Below are 24,139 nucleotides of genomic sequence, written 5' to 3'. Positions count from 1 at the left end.
ATTGTATTGTATTGTAGATTATGAAAGTATGTGTTATTTATAGGCCTCTCATCAGTATCATAAATTAATTGAGGCCGTCGTGGCGCAGCGGCACAAGGGTGTGACTGTAACGCGACGGTTGTGGGTTCGATCCCCACTCGGGGAAGTATAATATTTATTTACGTTTAATATTTTCATTTCTTCGCTCTGTTATCGAGGCAAAAGCGCGGCGTTGAGTTCTGCCACTCAACACGCAATGCCTTCAGAATTCGACAGAAATTCTTAACACTAGGTTCCCTCTGCTTACCCTGCTATGTGCGGGATACAGCGTGAAGCTGAAAAAATATATATTAGGTAGTTTTACATTTTGAAAGTTGTTACAATAATTTCCATGTAGATCGCCGAGAGGAAACAATACGAGCGACTCTTGCGACGAATACATTCGTCCGATTCAAGGTTTAATCAAACGGTTCAACACAGTGCTATGTGTACCGGCCCGGTGCACGGACGCGTGGAGAATTTTTTATATTAATTTATTAAATAAATAAATTTAATCTTACTGTGAGATTTTTGAGTGCAAAGTAAGTGTATCTTGTTTTTCAGTAGGTAACTCTAATCTGATATACTATTTTTAGATAATTTTCTTCGTGTTACAGTTTTATTGTCGTAAAAGTTACGTTTACAGTTTTTAGCACTTTATGTCATTTTTGTTTTTATTAGTATGGTTTTATTATCATTGATAAGTGCTACTCTATTGTAGATAAATTGTTGCGATTTATTATTTTCAAGGTTCAATCGGTTGTAATTTAAAATATATAAAGAGTTTGATTTTTAATTAAATTCATCAAGTACCCACTTAATAATAGTTTTTTTTTTTAATTTTTTTTAAATAGAAATATATTTTTATATTGTGAAGGCTGTGTTATTACATTTTTATTTTTTTTCACTTAAAATATTTTTTAAATGACTAAACATATTAAAGCCACATGACAATGACTTAAAATGATTAAATCATAGAACCTGTTTCCAACCAAAACGTGATCGTCTCAAGTAATAAAATGATTTAAGTAGAAACTGCTATCTGATTTTCGTATATCCCGACAAGGATGTAGCCTGTCCATTATTTTTCTTGCTAATTATTTCTCACGATTAAATTATTTTTTAAATTATATACATTATTTTTCTCATGTAGTAGTTACTAGGCTGTGGCTTTGAATATTTTTAAAGCTCGAAGGTACCTAATAACTTAATAAAAAATTAAGGTTTAAACTTTTGTGTGATTTATAACGACATTGACACGACTTATTAACTGTAATAAAATCTGAGTTTATTAAGAAGGTCTAAAGATAAATAAATCATTCATATAGACAGAGGGAACATAGTGTTAAGACACTCCGTTCCCCACTTCCTGCCAAATTATGGAGGCATTGCGTGTTGAGTGGCAGAACTCAACGCCGCGTTAGCTAAACTAAAGATACAGTTTAGTAATTTACAAGGCTATCAATAATATGCAAACAATATTGTCGCATACAGGAAAATCATTAGTTACGTACGTGTTCACGTAGTTGCAAAAATAAATATGAATACAAAAGTAAATAATAGATTAACTATTAGGGATCCATATTACATTTGGATTCTTTTTGGTCCAAAAAAAATTTTTTTTTTCTATTTTTTTCTCCATTTTATAATTATTGTAATAAATTTGTAGTTGCAATATGTTTATATTGCAACTACAATTTTATTACAAATTTTTAAGGCACCCTAGAATAATTTGGCCCTCCTCAAAATTTTTACTAATAAAAGAACAGTTCGACCTGTCCCCCCTAGAAAATCGCTCTAGAAACGCCAATAATAATACTATAAAACATGTTACTTATTTACATCTGAGGAATATGTTTCTTAAATTTACAGATTCACATGTAAATCTTTTTGTCTCGGTTTTATAACAATTGATAATTGTAATTTTGTTTTTTTTAATGGAATTGGAACAATAAGAAATAATTCTGTATAATTTTTTTTTAAGTAATAAATATATAATATATATAGGTAAGTAATAAATATATATCATAGTTAAAAAGACTGATACATTTTTGTTTACATTGTTTATTTCTTTTTGTTTTTTTTCTTCTTCACGCTCTATCCTGTATGTGTCCGTCCATGTGAATTTTAAATTAATTAAACCGTCGAATAAGTATAAGAATGTTTTATTCATTTAAAATTTCCTGTAATTGTTTAGGTAAAATAAAATAAAAAAGGTACAAATGTGCTATAAATATCTTTTTAATGATTAGAAAGAAAATCGACAGATACTTTAAAATAATATAAATTAGTACTGTGATTAATGAAATTATAATTATATTTACATCTAAATTAATTTCAAAAGTAAAAATATACTCGTATGTTTAGTATATAATATATAAGATAAGAATAAGCTTCCTTGTTTTTTAATGGAGGTCGTGACCTAGCCTCTTGCTCGCGATCTCTGAAGTCGTAAGAAATATTAGGGTCGGGACATTTTGTCGTACCGCGGACGTCATTCATTGAGTGCTATATAGATATAGATAGCCTAGAAATTTTATAGAGTACTTAAGATTCTTCTCAAAGCGCGGCTTTGAGTTCGGCGGAAAGTGGGGAACGGAGTGTCTTAACACTGGGTTCCCTCTGCCTACCCTGCTATTTGCGGGATACAGCGTGAAGCTGATAAAAAAAGATACTTTATTCTACTTATGTTACCTAGATTGATTCTGTCCTTTCTAAAATGTGTGAATTAAAGTGTTTTTAATAATTTTGAAATATTTGGTATTATTCCTTTTATTGTACAAAGTTACAAACCTAAATAAGTTGTCTGTTGCCAAACAACAATTTTCAATTATTGCATTATTTTATAATCGCAGGAAATTACTTGCCATAATTCAGAGATAAGAACCATCATAATTTCAGGAAATTGCATTATCAAGATTATTTTTGACGCTCATTATCATTAAAAATTTTAATGCATTTTATTTTCTTTAATATTTTATTTAAACTTTATTCATTTCTTTATATTAATTACTTACAGAAAATGGCGTCCAATCCAGAGCACATGAAATGTTTCGAGGAACTCAAGGAGTGGATAAATCGGCAACCACATCTACCAAAAGACTTAGGTATTTGTACACTTTTTCTATCTTCATAAGTTTATGCTTTTTATGCTCTATAAGTAGCAGCAAGTAGTCCTGCACATGTAGGGTATGCTTTCCAGTAGAAAAAAAAAGTTGTCATGGACTTTGAATTATGAAATTTGGGAAGAGAGTTACTTCAAGTAAAAGAAAAAATACGAAAAATTAAAACACAAGAGCTTATCGACGGTCACTAATTATTATTAAACGGGCTTTTCAAAAGAGTATTCAAATTGAAATAAAATTATGTCGATACTGCTTAATAATATTTATAATTTTATTTTTTTTAAAGCAAGATGAACTTTTATTTGACATGTCCGTTTATACGTTGGGACCGTGGCGTCGCGTCGTTTTATTTCTAATTCATTTCCTACACGCACGTAAACTTAAAATTTACCCGACTTTACAAGTCACGTTCCCAGCACAAATATGAATAAAGACATAAAGAAATTGATACGGAACCCCCGGTGGCCGACTCCGGCTTGTACTTCACCGATTTTTTTTAATTTATTCGGAATTGTGATCGATTTATCGGAAAATTTACAAGTAATTTATTATCTACGTAATTTATTTACAACAAGTTATCGTCAGTTATCGGCTTTGCAATCATTTTTGTATTGTACGGTGTTAGATATAACGTATGTAGGATGTATACAGGGTGGAAGAGGCAACGTTTCTTTTACTGAAACTGCATATAGGGTAAAATATTTTAAACACAGAGCTAAAGAAATTATTCAAGGTACCTCAACAGTTTATATGTACGATTTTTTTTCATTTCACGATTTTTATCCATATATGTGTGACGCACACATACGTGTGCCACGTTGCCGCTTTGACAGGTAAGTGTGTGCGTGCCTATGTTATGCTTTACAAATAGCGTTTTATTTTAAAACGATAATTTTATTATTTATTTTGTTTGAAAAAATAACTTTTTCATTTTTGGGAATTAATTATTTTCTGAATTATATTAGGGTTTTATAGAGTAGTTAAAACTGGTTTCATTTAAATGGGGCTGACACTTCCATCCTGTATATGTAGATTGATGTTTTCCATACAACGTGACATTGGCGAAATGAATTGTGCTCAACTGGCACGCTCGAAACGCCATATATCGAGAAATCATCATCATCTTAGATTGATACCTGACGGACTATCAAATATTATAAAAGTATTTTATCAATATTTTCAGTTTAAAATACAAATTTTAAATATTATGAAATAGAATTACTATACATAATATTTAAATTATAGCGCTCCTACAGTATCTCCCGTACTATGTGTAGGTATTTATAATTGTTAACGATACTAACCTACTTAAATGTTATCTTAAATAGATTGTTTACATTGTTACAAAATATTGTCTATTATTTATATCAAGAACATTTATTATCATATAATTTACAGAATTTGTTTAGATACATTGTGTTTAAAAAATGGAACAATTTAAAGCCAGCCTTGATGTATTCTGAATAAAAATAATCCTAATTAAAATATAATTGTTTTGATATTAAAACAAACTAAATTATATTACATTTTTGTAAGAAGTACCTACATTTGTTATCAGGCATCTTCCTTAATACGCAAAGTAGTGCAGTGATAATTCACTCTGTTCTTTTTAACCCGGTTAAACGCTGGTTTGCCTTGTATTTTCCAAATGAAAAAAAGCGGCGAGCTATCGAAAATTCGGCGGAAATTCGGGGAACGGTTGGAACTTAACATTAGGTTCCTTCTACCATGCTATTTGCGGGATACAGCGTGAGCCTGAAAGAAAATAGCTTTTAATATAACAGGAAAATATGGCCCCTGGCCCTGAATGATTCAATATATAAAATTTAAATATGTGACACTAGCATGTATTTATTAAGTCACGAATAGGTAAATAATTATTTTCAAGGTGGCTTGTTACTTCCTTCCGTTATCTGACGTTCATAAAGAATTATGTAAATTAAGTAGTAATAAAGAATTTGGCGCAAGTATAGTTTAAATGATGCATAAAAAATACATTAATTTAATAAAAAATATAATAATATACAGTTTGTGGCGCATACACAAGCGTGTGACTGTAAAAGCGACAGAAAGATAGGGAGAATTGAAATATTTTGTTATCTTTTTTTCACTCTGGTATTGAAAGAAAGTGCGGCGGTATGTTCCGCAAATATACACGCAATACCTCCAGAATTAGGCGGAAAATGGGGAACGGAAGTGTCTTAATGGGAACGGAGTGTCTTAACACTAAGTTCTAGTTTCTTCTAAAAAATAAATATAATATATATTCTTATCCTATCATACATTTATTAATATACCTATACACTTTTGTATTTATAGTGACACACGTTGCTATGGCAACGCGTATTATTACACACGTCAACGGGTTTTCTAATATGTATAGTCATATCAACGGGCTAAATCAACGGCAAATAGCGGCTTACAGAAGAACGTCCGTTTGAACAGCTATATTTATATAATCACTGATTACAATATCCTTTAAATCATAGTACTTAATTGCATAATACGTTGAAAATAATGAAAAACCATTGCAATGACGCAAATAAAACGATTTATAAATAGCAATTTTATATTCTCCGCGACGGAAGTAGTGTTTAAATTAAATGTTGGTGGTAGACCACTAGGTAGATACACCGACATGACTGTTACAAAATATATTTCCATGATTTACTTTAGTTAATATTGGTTTCCTGTCATATTAGAAAGTCTTTTAACTTTTATAGTCTTTCTTTAATATGTTTTTAATACATTTAATTAATAGTATAGTTATAGCATAACGTAGTAGTCGTTATGATGTAGTAAATAAAATCAGCTTCATCATTCAAACCGCTCACAGCTGGGTAGGCAGAGGGAACCCAGTGTTAAGTTACGTTAAGAAACTACATTCCCCACTTTTCGCGGAATTCTCCAGGCAATGCGTATTGAGTGGCGGAATTCAATGCCGGACTTTTAGCTTAGTGCCGGAGAAAAGAAATATTAAGAAATAATAATTCATTCCCTCGAGTGGATATCGAACTCACAACCATCCCGTTACAATCACACTCCGTGCCCTTGGGAAAGGACGGCCTCATGAATTTCTGTTGTTTTTACTAGACTAGATTTCTTGTTTAATATGGTAATACATATAATACACTATGACACTCTAACTGCCCGTGATAACTCTAACCGCAGGTACAGTGGTTTTATATTTATATAAAAACAAATAAATAATATTCCTCAAGAAATTTACATTGTTTCTATAGTTCCTGAGATTAGTACATTCAGTTAGACATTTTTTTTTTTCTAGTTTTTTTAATTATATTTAAACGTATTTTAAGAAGTTTATTTATTTATTACAGCTCGTAACTATGTAAATATCTTCAATGTGACTGTATAAATCAAATATATGAAGCAAATATTATTTTAAGCATATATTTTTTCATTGCTCGAAACGCCATATTTCGAGAAATCAATCAATCAATCAATCTATTTTTTCATTTGCGCGGTTGCTCTCGTCTGTTTATACTTTATATAAGTCATGAGTCATACATATTATGTATGTTAGTTATTGGTTTTTAAGAACAAAAATAAAAATATATAATAGAATTAATCTTCTTTATAGAAGATTATTTAAAAAAAATGTTATAATTGTTTACAGATGATAAGCTCATACTACGCTTCGCGCACAGCTGCTACTATGATCTGGAGAAGGCGAAGACGACAGTGGAAATGTTCTTCTCCATCAGAGGAAATTGTACGGATCTTCTAACGAATAGAGACCCTCAATCAGCTCACATGCAAAAGATATTAAAAATTATGTAAGTTTTATGTCATTTTTTAAACACACTGTCGTTGCAAGTTTGCTCCCTACTCAAAGGAACGCTGATAATTTTTCTCGTTGTACATGTAAAGTGCGATGTTAAAGTCCTCTAGAAAGAAAGCAGAAAGTAGAGAATGGTTCTCAACGTTAGAGTCTCTCTACTTACCCTGCTAAAATGCGGCAAAGGTGTACAGATAAAGAAGATATCTACATGAAATGCCAGCAAAAATTAAAATCTAACATCACACAGAGATCCTTGTGGTCTAGAGATCCTTGTGGTGCACAGAGAGTAGGGTAACACATTGACAGATTGACTAATTTTGGAGCCGTAGGCTATTTGGCTCTTACCTTTACAACCTATCCCTTCTCATCCTAGACCCGGACCCTAGGTCTACGTATACGTTTTAAATGTCAATATTATAAACTTACGTTTTTATTGGACATTAGTCGCTACAATGCATGCTTATAATACATCTATATTTTTTTTGTTTTTCAGAAATATTGGTCAAATTTCGATGTCAAGCAATCGATGTTTGTGGTTGTATCAAATAAATGATCCGGGTTTGGACAACTACGACTACATATCAGATGCCAAACTCTTTTTCCTCACAACTGACTGTCGATTCATTGAGGCAGTGGATTTACCCGAAGAAGATATAGTTTTAATGGATGTGAAAGATCTAACTTTAAAATTTTTAACCAAATTGAATCTCTCAGCAGCCAGAAAGATGGCGAAATATCAGGAAGTAAGTAAAATATAAGGTAATTAAATCGTCATCTTCATCATATCAGTGTAGTCCACTGTTGGGCTAGGCCCCCCCATGGATCGCTACCACGGTACCTCCATCCAACGAAAATAATTAAGTGAATAAGTAAATTAACAATAAACAATTAAACTAATTTGCCAAAATGTATGTCGGCAAGTTGTAAATTAAAATTTACTATGAGATTTTAATTAAGAGCAATAAAAATATTTTTTATTGATCTCCCACGTGAGAATCGCTATTATTGTTATTGTATCAAAATGTTAACTTTACGGTAATTAAAAAAACCCACTAAGCAAGACTTATCTTGCACTTAACATTTTATTATTTGAATTAAATTATTAGACAATAATAATTTTGATCTTAACAGAAATTCTTACAGAAGATAATTAAGAATGGCAGACTCCAATTTTTTAATGTTCAAATATTCTTTAACATAACTAATATATTTTGTTTTAGCTTTACACTTTTTTCCCTTTGCTGATGAAACGCAGAGAACAGAGTGTAAATATTATGTAACTTTCCGTCCGAAATGAGAAATGTAAATAATTATATTTTTCACAAAAGCTTCACTTCCGAAAGGAATTCCAAACCACAACCGTTTCCCTATACCATGTTAGCCTCAGTACTTATATATAACAGTATTTTTTTTTTCTAGAACGCATTGCCGATCCGCCTAAAACAAGTGCACGTCGTGAATGCGCCATCTTTCATTGACAAAATTTATGCCGTTATGAAGCCGTTCATAACAAAACAAATAACGGAATTGGTGAGTGGATATATATTTAAATAGTATATTTTGTCGGTTTCTTTTAAAAATCTTAAAATATTATATATATAGAAATTTAACCTGTTTATGTACGTTTGTACTCCTACGCTACTACGGCCTCATCATTAAATTTATTTCATTGCAGATACACTTTCATCCGCCAAATTCTGAAACTTTATTTCAATATATAAGGAAAGAAGACTTACCTGCGGATTATGGCGGTTCTAGGCCTCCAATGGCAGAATTAAGGAAGGATATCGATGCGCTTATTTCTAGAAATCGGTATGTCATTTTCTTTTAGCTTTATGCAGTATTCCTAGGGGACAAGGAGCAAGAGAGAACGTTACGCCAGACGCTACGGTCTCTACATACCTCTTTCGCCTCGTCCCCTTTAATCAACCTCTTCATACATACCCTTCGGAGAATAATCATGCTTTGTACTTGACCTTCCGCTAGTATCTTTGTATATGTGTTTTCGAAAGTCAACCGAGGTCTCTTCCTACCTCCCTTATCATTCACATTTACTTCATAAATCTTTTGGCTATTCTTTCATCACTCACCTCGTTCGTCGTGCCGAAACCAGTTGAGCACGTTCTTCAGCCTCACTGTGACTGTATATTCTGTGTACTCTTCATTGCAGAATCGATTACCCAAACTTCATTCATCTTTATTTTATTCGTATAATAACGTCGGTACTAACACTGCATTGTGTACGGCCAAACGCACAGCTGTGTTGACGTTTGCCGACGTGTGCCAACATATCAAGAGCACTCTTATTAAGAATAGTCTTGAAGCGAACCCAAAGCATTCATCGCTCAGATTTACCTTTTACCTTACGCATTAGTTTCTCTTTGCCGCCCTGGTTTATGGATGATTTCTAACAATTACTCAAATATACAAATACTATAAACATATTAATTAATTGAAAATTTTGTTACAGAGAAAAATTAATAGATGAACATCTATGGAAAAATGTAGCGAAAAATAAAAACGAAGCGTCTACTGAAATTGGATCATTTAGAACACTTGCCATCGATTAATGTTAACATTTAAAAACAATATCATAGGTTCAATTTTGTGTTTACAATTATTTGTCAAATTATAATGACAAAGCGATAATATGAAAAATAAATTACATTTTTATGATAATAAGAAGGATAAACCTAGTAATTAAGGAATTATACAAAAATGGCTAAATGTTGATATTTATAATACTGTTTTTGTTTAAGTCTTATGCAAAATAATTAGGATTCATTATATATTTTTAGGATTAACGTTTTATTTCCCAATTAATTAAAGTTTCAATTATTATAAACAGAAATATTTTTGTTAATAATTTTATAAATTTATATATTGTGGTTGTTCTCATTATTGGTAGGTAGGAAATGGTTAATTTTTTAAAATCTAAAGTTACTATTTGTTTTTGTCTACTCTATTTTAATACATAAGGAACTTTCATAGTACGGGTAATGTGATGTAATACTTTTATTTTTGTTAATTATTTAAAAGTGTTATAATTTCTTCAATTATCGTGCTATTTTATTTTATTTACTATTTAATAAAAAAACTGTGAACTTCCTCATTGTTTCTCAAATTTAAACTGTACTGAAACTTTTATATATTTTTTCTAAATATTTAAAATTTTATACAAGGTAAAAATAAAATTACATTTTATAATCAAGGTTTTTTAATTGACTCCATCTTGCTTTTAAATGTCTGAAATAATTATCTGTTTTGATATTAATAATGTCTATATGCTTATTTCTTGTCATTTTATTAATCATATTCAACAATAAGGAAATAATAAGAGGTTATGAAAATATAAAATGTTTCATTCCAACTGCACACGAGTGAAAATCGAACCTACAGCGTGGGTCTATCTACATATATTAATAGTATTATTGTAATCGACGTAGTCAGTATATTTTCAGTATAATTTTCAATGTTCCTACGACATTATCTAGTAATAAATAATATACTTCACAAACAAAATAAATAAATAAATATAATTTATTAAGTTTTACATTCGTCATAATTTATAATTTTATATCATTTCTCAACATTTCAACTTACGTCTTCCAACAATGTAATACTGTGGACAATACAAAAACAACAGTTGTTCTAAATTCAAATTATAATTCAAAAGGGAAAATATCAGTGAGAGGCCACTTATTTGTATATATTTATGTAAATATTAAATATCCCATTGAAAACATAAATTTAAAATTAAAGCCAAGTTAAATGTTGATTGTTGAAATCGTTCTCGATTTTATCGACAAAAGAATTGAAGATCTGTATGTGTGCCGAGTTCTTTGTTCACTCGGAATAAACTTCAAACTCTAAATTTCAACTCGATAATTTTTTTTGACGTACAGACTTCATTTTATTTGCAAGTTAGTGTACTTCCAAGCTTATACTTGACTTATCCTATTAGGTTAATATTTTATTTGGTGCCTGATGGTAAAAAATAGCTATGTCGAACTTAGAGCAATTAGTTCGTCTTCGTATGTTTCTTTAACTTAGTGGTAATATATTCCATTCTCCACTAAGACACTTTTGTTCCGCTTTTGACGCCTTTACCAACAAGGCTCAATTTTGTTGTTCTCTAATGTCTTCTTCCAATATTATTATTAAAATAGTTACTAGGATTTTGCGAAAATTCGCCTATGATATATATCTAATAATTGTTTCAAGGAATGTATTAGAAACTACTTTTATTAAATGCATAATCTAATATTCAAAATCAATAAAAAATAATTCAATTGATTACAAACTTGTTTAACACCAATATTTAATATACCTATGGCTTAAACGCACAAGTAGCTTAAACGGCCTTCACAAAAATAAGTTAGCTTATTGAACATTATCTTTTTTCTATTTTAGTATTAGTATACACGCAAATGTTGCTCGTACAACACGCCTACGACCACAAAGAAAAAAAATAGATATTTAATAAAAATAATTGTAAGGTAGATATTATGTTATATTCGTGACATAGTTTCATTTTAAAAGTCTATTAAATAATATTAATATTAATAATTTATTTTATTATTAAAAGTGGGGAACGGAGTGTCCTAGCTTTAGGTTTACTCTGCCTACCCTGCTGTGCGCGGGATACAGCGTGAAGCTGATTTTTTTTAATTAAATAATATTTGAAATATCCCCTTTGTGTTTTGTTTTTCAATGTGACATTGACGAAGTGATTTGTATTCAACTGGCATGTTTCAAGCGCCATAACTAAAGAACTGAACTGAACTACCTACTCATCATTCCAGTGCCTTTGTAAGTACCAAATTAACAAGCATATAATAATCGATTTAATAAAGTAATATAGATATTACAAAAAAATTATAAGCAATTAATAATTAATTTATTGAATTATTAAATTTAACCTTGGATAAATACAATTGTAATTATATTATTATTAGATAGTCTCGAAATTCATTTGCGTGGATGTAGTTTTTTCCCGGTTCTATAACAATTCCGAAATATCGCCTTTCATTGCTCCCTTGTACTCCCCAAGGAACCTTAAATATTAGCTATATCAAGGGAACGGAGTGTCTTAACACTTGGTTCCCTTTGCCTACCCTGCTATGTCAGGGATACAGCGTGAAGCTGAGTTGAGTGTTTTATTCGATTTCTAAGGAGTTGTTTTTGGGGTTTGAAGTTTGTATGAAACTTCGTTACTACAAATGCTAGGAGTCTCAAATTTTGCATAGACGTCACTAGGACGTAGTCATGGAGACCGAAATTAATAATAACATAGTTCACGGTGAAACCGCGAGCGGGCCGCTAGTACATTATAAATGACAGTGTAAATTATTTTATTATTATTTTACATTACTTTATAAAGATAAATGTCCTTTAGATCAATGATAAAAATAATAGTCACTTTTTGCTTATCTATATATATAAAATCGAAAGGTCACTCACTCATCACGAAATCTCAGAAACTACATGTGCTAGAAATCTCAAATTCTGCATAGGAGTTACTTATAGGACGTAGGTGCTCGCTAAGACGGGAATTTGCAATATTCGATTTCTAAGGGGTTGTTTTTGGGGTTGAAAGTTTGTATGAAACTTCGTTACTACAAATGCTAGGAGTCTCAAATTTTGCATAGACGTCACTAGGACGTAGCCATGGAGACAGAAATTAATAATAACATAGTTCACGCGGGTGAAACCGCGAGCGGGCCGCTAGTATAAACATAAACTCTTGAGTTAAAGTTGCAAACGTATAGTTTTATATTAAATTAATTAATATTTGGGTGGTTGGAACTAGATCCCGAGTTATTATTGTTATATTTACACAGCGTCTGATTGTAGGCGGGACGGTTATGGGTTCGTTTCCCGGGTTAACGAATTATGTATTTTCATTTTGCTCCCTGTAAGACAACACACAAATAATGCCTCGTAAATTTGGCGATGTGTGGAAAACAAAGTGTTTTAACACTAAGCTTCCTTTGTCTACGTTGTTATATGCGGGATTCAACGTGAAGCTAACAATAAAAAAAAGCAAATAAAGAGAGATAGGCTGAGAGAAGCAAGTAAGTTTTTTTGTCCAACTAGTTTACATACTTTATCTAATAACACGCTAATTTCAGGAACCAATGAACTGCTTGAATTGAAAAAATATTTTTTATATAAATGTTCATTTATCGAGAAAGGCTGTAGGCTGAGTATAGGCTATATTAAATTATGTTAATTTTGTCAAGGTACTATGCTTTTAGTACGAGTTACGAATACTATGAAGTTATCTTGTAAATGAGTATTATACACAATTCTTAATTACATATTTTCATTGAATCATGCGAAGCAAGTAAAGATTGATAACATTTTTAAAATACCATATAATATTTATTCTTAACTTTCGTATAGTATATTATGAATTCGTGAAATAGCGACAAGAATGCTAGTTTCGTTCCCCATTTGAATTGTAATATATAAAAAAAATGTGCGACTTATTATAATGAGGTAGTATAAAATTAAATATGTAATGTGCGAGGAAGCACTAGAGAAGTGCTATGAAACGGAATATTAATAATATATAAGTAACATCCTTGTTCTTAAAAATTAAAAAAAATCAAATCAGCTTCACGCTGTTTCCCGCACACAGCAGAGTAGGCAGAGGGAACCCAATGTTAAGACACTCAGTTCCTCACTTTCTGCTGAATTCTGTAGGGCATTGCGTGTTGAGTGGCAGAACTCAACGCCGCGCTTTGCCTCGGCACCAGAGCGAAGAAATGGAAATATAAACGTAAATAAATATTTCACTTCCTTGAGTCCCCACTCAACCCATCCACAACCGTCGCGTTACAGTCACACCTTGTGCCGCTGCGCCTCGACGGCCTTTTTGGCAGCGGTTGTTCTACAAAAGAGTTGTATTATTTTGACGTCACAGTGAGCAAAGCGAATGGGGGGGTTGGGGGGCAAAGCAAAAAAGTTGAATGGGGGACAATAACTCTTGTTTTTATATATTGTGTTTCATTAATATCTATAGTAATTACAGAATTACGAAAATGCATTTTATTTACTTGATTAATAATAATAATAAGAAAAATAAACCCTGCAAACAATAAAGTAATTATCTTTAATTTATGCAAAATCTCCTATTATCACGCTTTATAAATAAAATATTAAATTATTAATTCAATAATGAATTAATAATAAAATATTAATTCAATTATTAATAAAATATTAATAATTGACTAACTTATGTATTTTAATCATCAATGCGTTGGCAAAAGCCCGGTGTTGATGGTCGACGGAAAGTGGAGACCGGAATGTCTTAACACTATTTTTTTTATTTTACCTACGTTATATTTTAATAATTTTAAGTATCTATCCGTCCATCAGCCTTGTAAAGTCCACTGCTGGACATAGGCCTCCCCCAATGCTCGCCACTCCACCCGGTCCTGCGCCCTTTGAATCCAGCGGGTTCCCGCTGTCTTCTTGAGAAGTATCTATATGATTATAAAAATCTATTAAAATAATTTAAGATACGAATAGATTTGATTGAAAACTTGTCAGTGGATTAACTTAGTTTTAGATTTCTTGCCTAATATTGTTGTGATTTTTATTTTTATTTATTCACATTTAGTTCAACAAGGACGATATAGAAAAACTCAATTGATATCTAAGGTACCATTTATATATAACCAAATTGTAAATAGAGGTATTTTAAACGAATAATCATTATGTGGGTAGTATAAACAATTCTTGAATATAGGTTTATCTCAATTAAGTTTTTCGTTTAAAGCTATTTTAATTTAAATTTATAAATCGCCATAATTACCTATCAGTGCGAAAAGACTGGCAGACTGACATTCTAATAACTTACAAGGTAAAATGGAATTACATAAAACGTACTGAGGTACTTTAAGGAATTTGTAATTATTATAATATATTTTAATAATATTGCTATATGATAAGGCATTAAAAAACTATTAATATTATATTAACAATAATGTTGTTTTTTTTTTAATTTTATCATATTTAGCAAAATATATTTTAAAATAAATAAAAACATTACCGTTTCGCCACTACCAATAATAACACTATCTTTGTTAGAGCATAATGAAAATAAAAAAAATGAATATCTATAAAATAAATTTGTCAAATCCCAATTAGAAGGAAAGAAGCCACGAATTGATGAATATCACAAACGAACAATAAATATTAAATCACCTTAAATGTTTTCTGTCACTTCTAAATTGACATCTGATGACACCAATTTATTATAGGAAAAAAACTTCAAACCACCAGTGCTGCCTGCATGTTCTTCAGTATACGATAGGATATCCTCGTCGACGGGCACTAGTGCGAGATCGCGGCGGACTAAAACAAAGATCAACTGACAAGTCAGTAAGGTAAGTTATTTTTTTTGTTTATATTATATTTATAGGATTATATGTAGATATTATATTATTATTATGTAGATGTGTATGTACATTATATATATATATTTATATGTGTATGTGTGTATATTCATTATTATTTTATTACTGTTTTTTATTTTGCACTATAACGTTATTCCCATTTCTTTCTTTTAAGTCCGTTATTTTACAAGGGTTGCCTAGAAGAGATTGCTTAAAGCAATAAGGCCGCCTTTGCATACATTTTATAAAAATATATTGTTTCTTTTTCTGTTATATGTTATATTTGTGTGCAATAAAGTTTTTTCTATTATATTCTATTCTATATATACATGCCAAATATTCTTTAGGTTGAACTATGAATACAATATGTATGAGAAAAGTAATGTAACGTAATTGTAAATAATTATATTGAAAAAATGTATTTTTTAATCGACTTCTGTAAGAAAAGGAGGTTATCAATTCGACTGTTTTTTTTTAATTTTATTTAAAAATAAATTGCTTCTTTATTTATGTTTAGATTTGGCTTTGATTCCCTCTCAAGAAAATGAAATATTAAATATTTTAATATCTTCACTCTGGTGTGGAGGAAAAACACGGCGTTGTGTTCCGTCATTCGACAATAGCACCATAATTTGGTGGAAAATGGATAGTGGATTGCTAATCATTTTTAACGAGAGTACTCGTAATGGCAATGGCCTGAGTTAACTGTTAAAATATTAGAGAAGCTAAATACTTTAGTGTTGTGTGTTTCTAATGTTAACACTAATAAAAAATATATTTTTTTTTAAGTTAAAAAATTGAAAATCTTATAATATTTTTTATTATTATTTATTTCTAGTACTAAAAATGCCGCACGACTACAAGCAAGACTTGATTGCTATCAAGGAATGGATGTCAAAGGAATCTCATATACCCGAAGACATCGGTAAGTTTTAAGTTACATATAATACAATACTTTACTATATATATTTACATTTAATTGTATTTAGGTACAGTACGACCAACAAGTCTTGGCCGTTCTTAAGGTAGTTAGTTCTAAATGATTTTATGACTTATCTTATTATTCATTATATTTTTCCCGATTGAATATTGCACAAAAGTTCATAAAATCTAATTTTAGGGCGGCCAAGACTTGTTGACCGTACTACAGTACGGTCAACAAGTATAGTACTTGTATAGGTATACAAGTCAACCGCGTGAAATGGGGACAAGAATGATAATTTTTAAACATTTAATAATATTTTCAATTATATTATTATTCTTCATATAAAAACCTACATCATTTATGTAATTAATGCATTTTATATATATAAAAAATGTGATAATTTCAAAAATTAGCTTATAAATTAAGAAACCAAAATAAACAAAAAAAAACCTCGTTAACGGTCAAACTCTGAGTTTGCAATATAAATAATCTACGTCGAAATAAATAAAAATAAAATTTGATATGTTAAGGGCAGCAGGTATTTATGTAAAACTTTATATATATAGTATATACCTATTATACTAAATTTAGATACTGTGCCAGTAATTTTCCGTTTAAATTATAATAAAAAGTAAATGATAAGTAGTATTGTTTATACGTATTGCAAATTCACACAAAAATTAAATGCAGATATAATAAAGGATTTAATGTTTTGTACGTTTTCTTAATTAAATTTAATTGTGATTTGTTTTTTTTTGGAGTAATGTAAACTGTGTGTCAGTTTAAAAAAACTCTATTCATTTAATTATTAATAACTGTTAAACCTAGGCAAAAGCGCGGCGTTGAGTTCCGCCACTCAACACGCAATGCCTTTAGGCAGAAGGCGTGGAGCGGAGACTTTAAACACTAGGCTGTCTCTGCCTACTTAGCAACATAGGAACACCTCAAAGAATTACTTTTACTACTTTTACTACTTGTAGGTATTTACGTTAATAAAATTTAATTTTTCAGGTTCAGAAGATCACCTACTCATGAGGTTCCTGCACAGCTGTTACTTCAGTCTGGAGGCGACTAAGAGATGTATTGATAAGTTTTGTGTAACACGTGCTCATATGTCCGAAGTGTACATCTCCAGAGACCCTCTGCTACCCAATATAAAACAGATGCTGGATCACTCGTATGTATTACATATTTATTTATTTTCACGCTTGGCAGAGGGAACCTGGGAACGTAGTGTTAATACACTTTCGTTTCCCATTTTCTTCCGAATTCTGAAAGCATTTCATATGGAGTGGAAAGCCCCACTATGTCTCTATTATATACTCTTTTTACTTTTTTTCACATTTACCTTTTGTCTCGCATAAAACAGGTTAGAGACAGACAAAACCTAGTACTGAGAATAATCCATACTCCACTTTCCGGTCTATTTTGGAGACATTGCGTGTTGAGCTTCATGTTGTATCCCGCACGCAGCAGGATAGGCAAAGGGAACCTAGTGTTAAGATACTCTGTGTTGAGTAGTGGTAATTAACGCCGCGTTTTGTCTTGTTACCAAAGTGACGAAATCATTGACTTACCGCCGTTTTATCAAAGTGGGAAAATTGAAGATTTCGTTCCCCCGAGGGGGGATCGAACCTACAACTATTGCGTTTAACAATCAAATGTTTTACCATATATCTAGATGAGCCATGTTTACAATTTAATATTATTTAATCTTTTTAACATATTTAACAAACAGACTTAATGATTTTGAGAATATTACAGTTTAAATTATTATCGACAGTTACTTTTATATTTTTATAATTTATTGCTCATTGAATCTTCTTCAAAACACATTGCATTTATAAAACATTTTATTATTATTATTTTAAATATTATTAATAAATTAAAGGCAACCATCGAAGCTGATTATATAGTTACGACATTATTTTTATGATCTATAAATTATATATTAATGTTTATTTTATATATATTTATGTATTAAATATATATAATTGTTTGCATGTGTATAAATTGTTAATTTTACTACAAAAAGGTAATTATATTAGGTACGCGAAGTCTTTATTTGAGTTTAACAAACCATATATAATATAGCTTTAATTATATATATCTACTTTGAGGCCATCGTCCGTTCGATTACCGCTCAATGAAACGAAATATTTAATATTTTATTCAAAACTAGCGACGTGCTCGCGGATATGACCGCTTGTACTATACATTTATTAATTTCTTATCTGGATTATTTTTGTGATCTAACAACATTATAATTTTAAAAACAATATCTTACATTGATAGGTAAAGTTTTCAGAATTCGTTGGAAAATGGGAAGCGGAGTTTCTTAATACTAAGATCTCTCTCTATCTACACTGCTGTGTGCGGAAGATCAGCGTCAAGCTAATTAATTTTTTTTAACTTTTTTTGTTTTGGTGTTATGTACTGTATATTTTATTAAACTTCCTGCTAGATAATCTAAAATATTTTGCAATGCGGAGACCGAAAAGCGTAAATTATATATTATTAATAAATTATTATTTAAATTACATGTAAATTATGCATGTTGAAAATTAAGAGTAATTTAGACGCAGGTTACAGAGGTGGGCCTGTTTAGTATGTATATAGTCTTAAATAATTTGATCAACATTTGACGTTTGTACGTTGTTTTATTTTTAATCATATAATTATGTATAAATTATAAATAAGTGAACTATTGACGCCATTTGTGGCGTAGCGGCATTAGCGTGTGAGTGTAAAAGCGACAGGTTGTGAGTTTGATTCTCAATCCAGGAAGTGAAATATTTAATATTTTTCGTTGTGGTGTTGAGAAAAAATACGGCGTTGAGCTCGCGGAAATTGGAGAACGGAAGTGATTTAATGGAAACGAGGTGTCCTACCCTGCTAAGTATAGTGATATCAAACAAAGCCTACACAAAGATATCAATTCCCAGATACTGCCCTAAGATTAAAATAAAAATAAATAATTATATACATACCTAGTTATATCTGTGTATAAATATACTCTGTTTTTTATGACGTTTTTATATATAGTTCTAGAAAAAAAAAATCTGTAAATAATCTTAACCTTACTTAAAACCTTAATTACATAGTTATATAATTAAGGCTTGTAATTATAGAGACGTATAATTAAACAATGCTGACAATGTAACGCGTTGGACTGCTATTATTTATGGGTGATTACACTGTACTGTGTTTATATGCATAGGTATTTTTTTATATAGAAAAAAAGGAAAATTCCCTTCTCGTTTCTTGCGCCAGTTCTTCTCAGGAGATAGTAACTTTAGTATATTATTATTTATGGTTTATTATTTGACGTTCCAAAAACTAAGCATGTAACTCATCGCTGTCTGTATATGGGAGATATATGAGAAAATCTATCACTGTATTTTTGCAATCTTCCCTTAAAATTTAGTGTTTCTTTTATTTCTATATTTTGTTTATAATGTAGGTAAATTATTTCAATTTGACTTTATGTATTTTCGAGACTCCGACTATACACCAATGATTTACTTTTCATGTTAACAATTGTCAAAAATAAAAAAATACTAATCTTTTATACTATATTTTAGATAAAAATCTATTATTATTGGAAATAAATATGGATGTTAAAAGAAATGTCAACTTATATTAATCTCTCAAAACTCATCTCCTGAACTTATAATAATTTACTAATGCTGTTTTTTATTACAGGTTTGTAGGAACATATCCATTCGATGGCAAAGAAATGATAATATTCAAATATGATGACCCAGCGACGGAGAATTTTAACTTTTATGATTTCTTGAAAACCATATCAATACACAACGACGTGTGGGTCAAACACTACCCCCACTTTGCGGACGAACACTATATTATTATCGATATGTCGTGGATTTCTTTGAAAATGATACCGAAAATCAATATTCAATACTTAAAAGATTTTATTGTTTACTTATTGGTATGTTTTTGCTATATATTTAGCCATTTTATTTCAATTTAAACGATTTTTTATTTAAAAATATTTATCTATATGGTTTTAGTGTATTTTTAATGCTTTACAGGAATCGATGCCAGTGCGTGTGAAGAAAGTCGTCGGTATAAACGCTCCTTCATATTATGAAAAGATATATGGACTTATAAAATCAATATTTCCAGCTGAAGTTATTGAAATTGTACGTATTACTATTAAATAAAAAATCGGTCGAGTACGAATCAGACTCGGCTTTGTATTCGAGGGTTCCCTTCCAACTACCGGATTGTAGATTGGCGGGAAGTTCAAATGCTTAAAGTTGACAAACTCAAATTTGTGAAATAATCTATAATATATGAACTTATAATAATCTTTATCTGTCTTCATATGTATAGCAATAAATTTTATTTATTTTAGATTTACAAAGATCGAGGTCTTGATAGACGGACAGACATATAACATATAATCCTATAAGGTCACATATAACATATAATCCTATAAAATCTTTTCCTTTTTAGCTACGGAACCCTAAAAATAACCATCAGAAAATGTCACCACATTTTAAATATGAATTACCCACATTTGTCTATAAGTAAACAAAAGCTTGCAAAAATTCAAAGCGAATTATGAAGCTCTTTTATTTGTACGTTTAACCCTCGATATTTACATAAAAAAAAAAAAAATTACATAACCAGATTTTATTATCTTTTGCGGATGTATAGAACTTGTTGTAAATTATTAAAACTACTTGTCGTTTATTTGTTTTAAAATGTGCATTATTTTTTTTAAGTTGACGCACTTCCAAATATTTCATAAACAGAATAAATAATATAAGGAAAATATAAAACCAATTTTAAAATCAAATACCAGAGGCCAGTCGTGGCGTAGGGTACAAGTGTGTGATTGTGAACGCGAATGGTTGTTTGTGGGTTTATTCCCCACTCAAGCGAGCTCTGTGGAAAATAGGGAGAGAGTCTCTTCACACTAGGATCTCTCTGCCTACTAGTAAAAGCTGTTAAAAAAAGCTGATAAATTCAAATACGTAGGAAAATGTTGGCCGATGTAGAAATTATCATTCTTGATATAACATTTTAAAATAGTTTTTACACAGTTCATAAATTTATCATATTTTCTTCATTTCTTTACAGACATTAATTCCTGGTTCATTGTTTTCGTTTCAGATCCATATTTATACGAACGTTGAAAGCCTACACCAGTTCGTGGATAAAAAATATTTGCCCATAGAATATGGGGGGGAGGCTATAAGTTTGGTTGAATTTGATAGGGGTCAGCGCCAACAAATAATTGATTTTAGGTAAGCCTGATACAGAAATATGTTTAATAAATTTTTGAATTTCTAACTTACAATGGAACTCAGTAGTGTTAGTAATTGGTCTGTAAAACTCGAGATTTTTTAGTATCAATTAGTACGAGACGTTTGTCAAGGAGGGAGTGTCTTTATATGTCTTATTTTTTTTTCTTTACGCTTTATTCCTCCAATAGCTGGTTAGGTATAAATGACCTAGTGTTAAGAAAATTTAATTTTCACATTTCGCCAAAAATAGATATTGTATGTTGTTTGGTGGAGCTAAACGCAGCAAATTGTCCGCATTGGAGAAGAGAAATGAAAATAATTAGTTCCTCCAACTGGAGTAGGTATGCTGTCAATGCCATGACCAATTTTTATAGTATTGCAATTGTTAGAATATATTCTAATCTGTAACCCTAGTATAAAAGTATTTCTTTCTTCTTTCAGGAAATTCTACCTGAACGATAATGCATGGAAGGCGGATTTGCTGAAAAAACCTAAACAGAAGAACGTTGATAACTCTATGAATGGCTCCTTTAGAACTTTAGCTATTGATTAGATATTTAATGAAAAATTTTCTATTGTACAAAAAATATATATTTTCTTACGAACATTTCCGTTTTTATTTATTTAAATCTGTATTTATATTATCAAAAATAAATTGTCAGTATATTGAAAAAAATCTTTGTAATCTTATAAGAATAATTAACATGTACATTTTTATACATGTTAAATAGTCGTTATCCTATTTGTTTTAATTTTACATTAGTTTTGCCTTCTTCCTCAACTCATATTAAAAGTTCTTCATAATAACAAAACTTCTTCATAATATCAATATAATCCTTTAAAATTCGTCCAAAATGTAAACTAATTGTTTATTTTAATAATTTTCTTTTGTTTCAATAAATATATTCTACCTAGTACCAACACCTATATAAGTATCCTCTATATTCAAATGGTATTCATGCGTATGCATAATTTACCTAAATGTACGTATAGTTTATTAAAGGAAATAATGCCATTAACGCCAACAGCTTGATGTTCTCATCAAGCTACGTCGGCTTAGTGGTCAAAGAGCTTGGACGGTTTCCAAGAGGCGATTTTTTATACGTTTCTAGAAAACTATTTTTTTTTTCCAAGTGTATAATAACACTTTAAAAATATTACAAAAATAAATAAATTGGAATCTTGAAATTTATCATATAAGCGAACCTGAATCTCTTCAAGTGTCATTATCTACAACCTTGTATGACTAAAAGAGCCTACTATCCTATGACCTTAAAGGAAAAATTACACAGTTATTGGCGTGGGTATCAAAATCTGTCGAGAACAACATAGATAACAATTACATATAAGTAAACCAATTAACTACAATTTTCAAGAAAATCTTTAGCAATTGAGTTAAAATGAAAGTAAAACTAGATTTCTTGCTTTACCAACCTGTTTATTTATAAAGATTGCGTGTATTTAATAGTGATTTGTGAAGCAGCTTTAATAAGCGTTAGTTCAAACGCTCGAGTTAAATATCGTTTGAGAAATAATTAGAGCCTTAGAATTTTTATATTTGGAATATATCTCCTTTATTACCAAAAGGAAATAAGTTTTACATTTTTAAAAATAAATTAATATAAAAAATACATTTAAATGTTTCCACTCGAGGACATTTTCGTCGCTATGGTGCCAGTCCACATACAATGCCCTCAGATTTCGATGGAAAATATGGAACGAAGTGTTTTAACAGGTTCCCTGTATCTATCCTGCTGTGAGCGGGATACAGAGTAACTTTAAAAAATATATAAAAAAATAATTTCCTGAAGGTGGAACATGGGTCCAGGTGGGTGGCGAGGGCTCCAGAGAGAGATATTTTGTCAAAAAAATAAAAAAAAACGTTGGAACTATATTATATTAGGTTTAAGTACTTAGATAAGTAATATACGTGCAGTTGATTATAACGATATGCTTTATTACTGACATGTGTTTTATATCATGAGGTCATCTTCCAGTGCTGTTGTAACTGATGTCGAAATGAATGTACAATAATAAAATAAATTTATTTAATAAAACAATGATAACAACATTTGAGGTTGCTGTGGCGTAATGGTACAGCGTTTGACGGTTTTGGGTTCGATTCCCACTTGGTAGAATTATTATTTTTAATTTTTTTTATTAATAATTAGTTTCATTTAATTGTTCTGGTGCGTGGCGTTGAATTCCGCCATTTAACAATGTTTCTAAAACTGAGCAGAAAATAGAGGATAGGAACTGGCCTAGACAGATATAAAATAACTATACATTTTTCTATTAAATACGACAATTTTTACGACCAAAATATAACAATGTAAACGCTACAGCTTATTTGTTTGAATCCCACTCGATGAAATGAAATATTTATTATTATTTTATTTCCTCGGTCTGGTAACGAGGCATAGTGCGGTGTTGAATTCCGCCACACAACACGCAATGTCTCCAGAATTCAGCGGAAAATGGGGAACGGAAATGTTTTAATGAGAACGGACTTTCTAAACACTAATTTCCTATTAGCTACCGTGCTGTGTGCAGACTAAAAAAAAACTAAAACAAATAAAAAA

The 24,139-nt window shown here is 30.4% G+C and overlaps 2 protein-coding genes across 5 annotated transcripts; both read left to right on the top strand.

Moving 5' to 3' along the window:
- Window positions 1-431: 431 nt before the first annotated feature.
- Window positions 432-10,152, top strand: LOC146539487 (alpha-tocopherol transfer protein-like). Of its 3 annotated transcripts, none has more exons than XM_085208432.1 (7): window positions 432-581; window positions 3,038-3,125; window positions 6,781-6,940; window positions 7,439-7,688; window positions 8,365-8,475; window positions 8,621-8,757; window positions 9,416-10,152. In XM_085208432.1, exons 2-7 carry the CDS (start codon window positions 3,041-3,043, stop codon window positions 9,513-9,515), a joined length of 843 nt encoding a protein of 280 aa, XP_085064558.1. In that variant the 5' UTR covers window positions 432-581; window positions 3,038-3,040; the 3' UTR covers window positions 9,516-10,152. The 3 variants fall into 3 exon arrangements, with proteins under 3 accessions (XP_085064558.1, XP_085064556.1, XP_085064559.1); XM_085208430.1 differs by having other exon boundaries at window positions 434-585; XM_085208433.1 differs by having other exon boundaries at window positions 442-560.
- Window positions 10,153-11,378: 1,226 nt separating this feature from the next.
- On the top strand, window positions 11,379-22,164 carry LOC146539486 (clavesin-1-like). Of its 2 annotated transcripts, XM_085208418.1 has the most exons (9): window positions 11,379-11,444; window positions 11,676-11,757; window positions 15,219-15,344; window positions 16,192-16,278; window positions 17,290-17,455; window positions 19,984-20,230; window positions 20,334-20,444; window positions 21,424-21,557; window positions 21,999-22,164. In XM_085208418.1, exons 4-9 carry the CDS (start codon window positions 16,200-16,202, stop codon window positions 22,108-22,110), a joined length of 849 nt encoding a protein of 282 aa, XP_085064544.1. In that variant the 5' UTR covers window positions 11,379-11,444; window positions 11,676-11,757; window positions 15,219-15,344; window positions 16,192-16,199; the 3' UTR covers window positions 22,111-22,164. The 2 variants fall into 2 exon arrangements, with proteins under 2 accessions (XP_085064544.1, XP_085064543.1); XM_085208417.1 differs by having other exon boundaries at window positions 11,386-11,757.
- Window positions 22,165-24,139: the final 1,975 nt, after the last annotated feature.

The sequence above is a fragment of the Heliconius melpomene genome, chromosome 4 (genome assembly GCF_056956725.1).
Source record: "Heliconius melpomene rosina isolate 202511_hmr_F chromosome 4, ASM5695672v1, whole genome shotgun sequence".
NCBI lineage: Eukaryota > Metazoa > Arthropoda > Insecta > Lepidoptera > Nymphalidae > Heliconius > Heliconius melpomene.
The sequence above is the reverse complement of the archived record's forward strand: the minus strand, read 5'-3'. Positions and strand labels throughout refer to the sequence as shown.

Bases quoted from the DNA above. Each gene is read 5' to 3' on its own strand.
- LOC146539487 (XM_085208432.1), top strand. From the start codon at position 3,041: ATGGCGTCCAATCCAGAGCACATGAAATGTTTCGAGGAACTCAAGGAG. The intron at 6,941-7,438 runs GTAAGTTTTATG...TTTGTTTTTCAG, and splicing joins CAAAAGATATTAAAAATTAT to AAATATTGGTCAAATTTCGA. The intron at 8,476-8,620 runs GTGAGTGGATAT...ATTTCATTGCAG, and splicing joins CAAAACAAATAACGGAATTG to ATACACTTTCATCCGCCAAA.
- LOC146539486 (XM_085208418.1), top strand. From the start codon at position 16,200: ATGCCGCACGACTACAAGCAAGACTTGATTGCTATCAAGGAATGGATG. The intron at 16,279-17,289 runs GTAAGTTTTAAG...TTAATTTTTCAG, and splicing joins TCATATACCCGAAGACATCG to GTTCAGAAGATCACCTACTC. The intron at 20,445-21,423 runs GTACGTATTACT...TTTTCGTTTCAG, and splicing joins CAGCTGAAGTTATTGAAATT to ATCCATATTTATACGAACGT.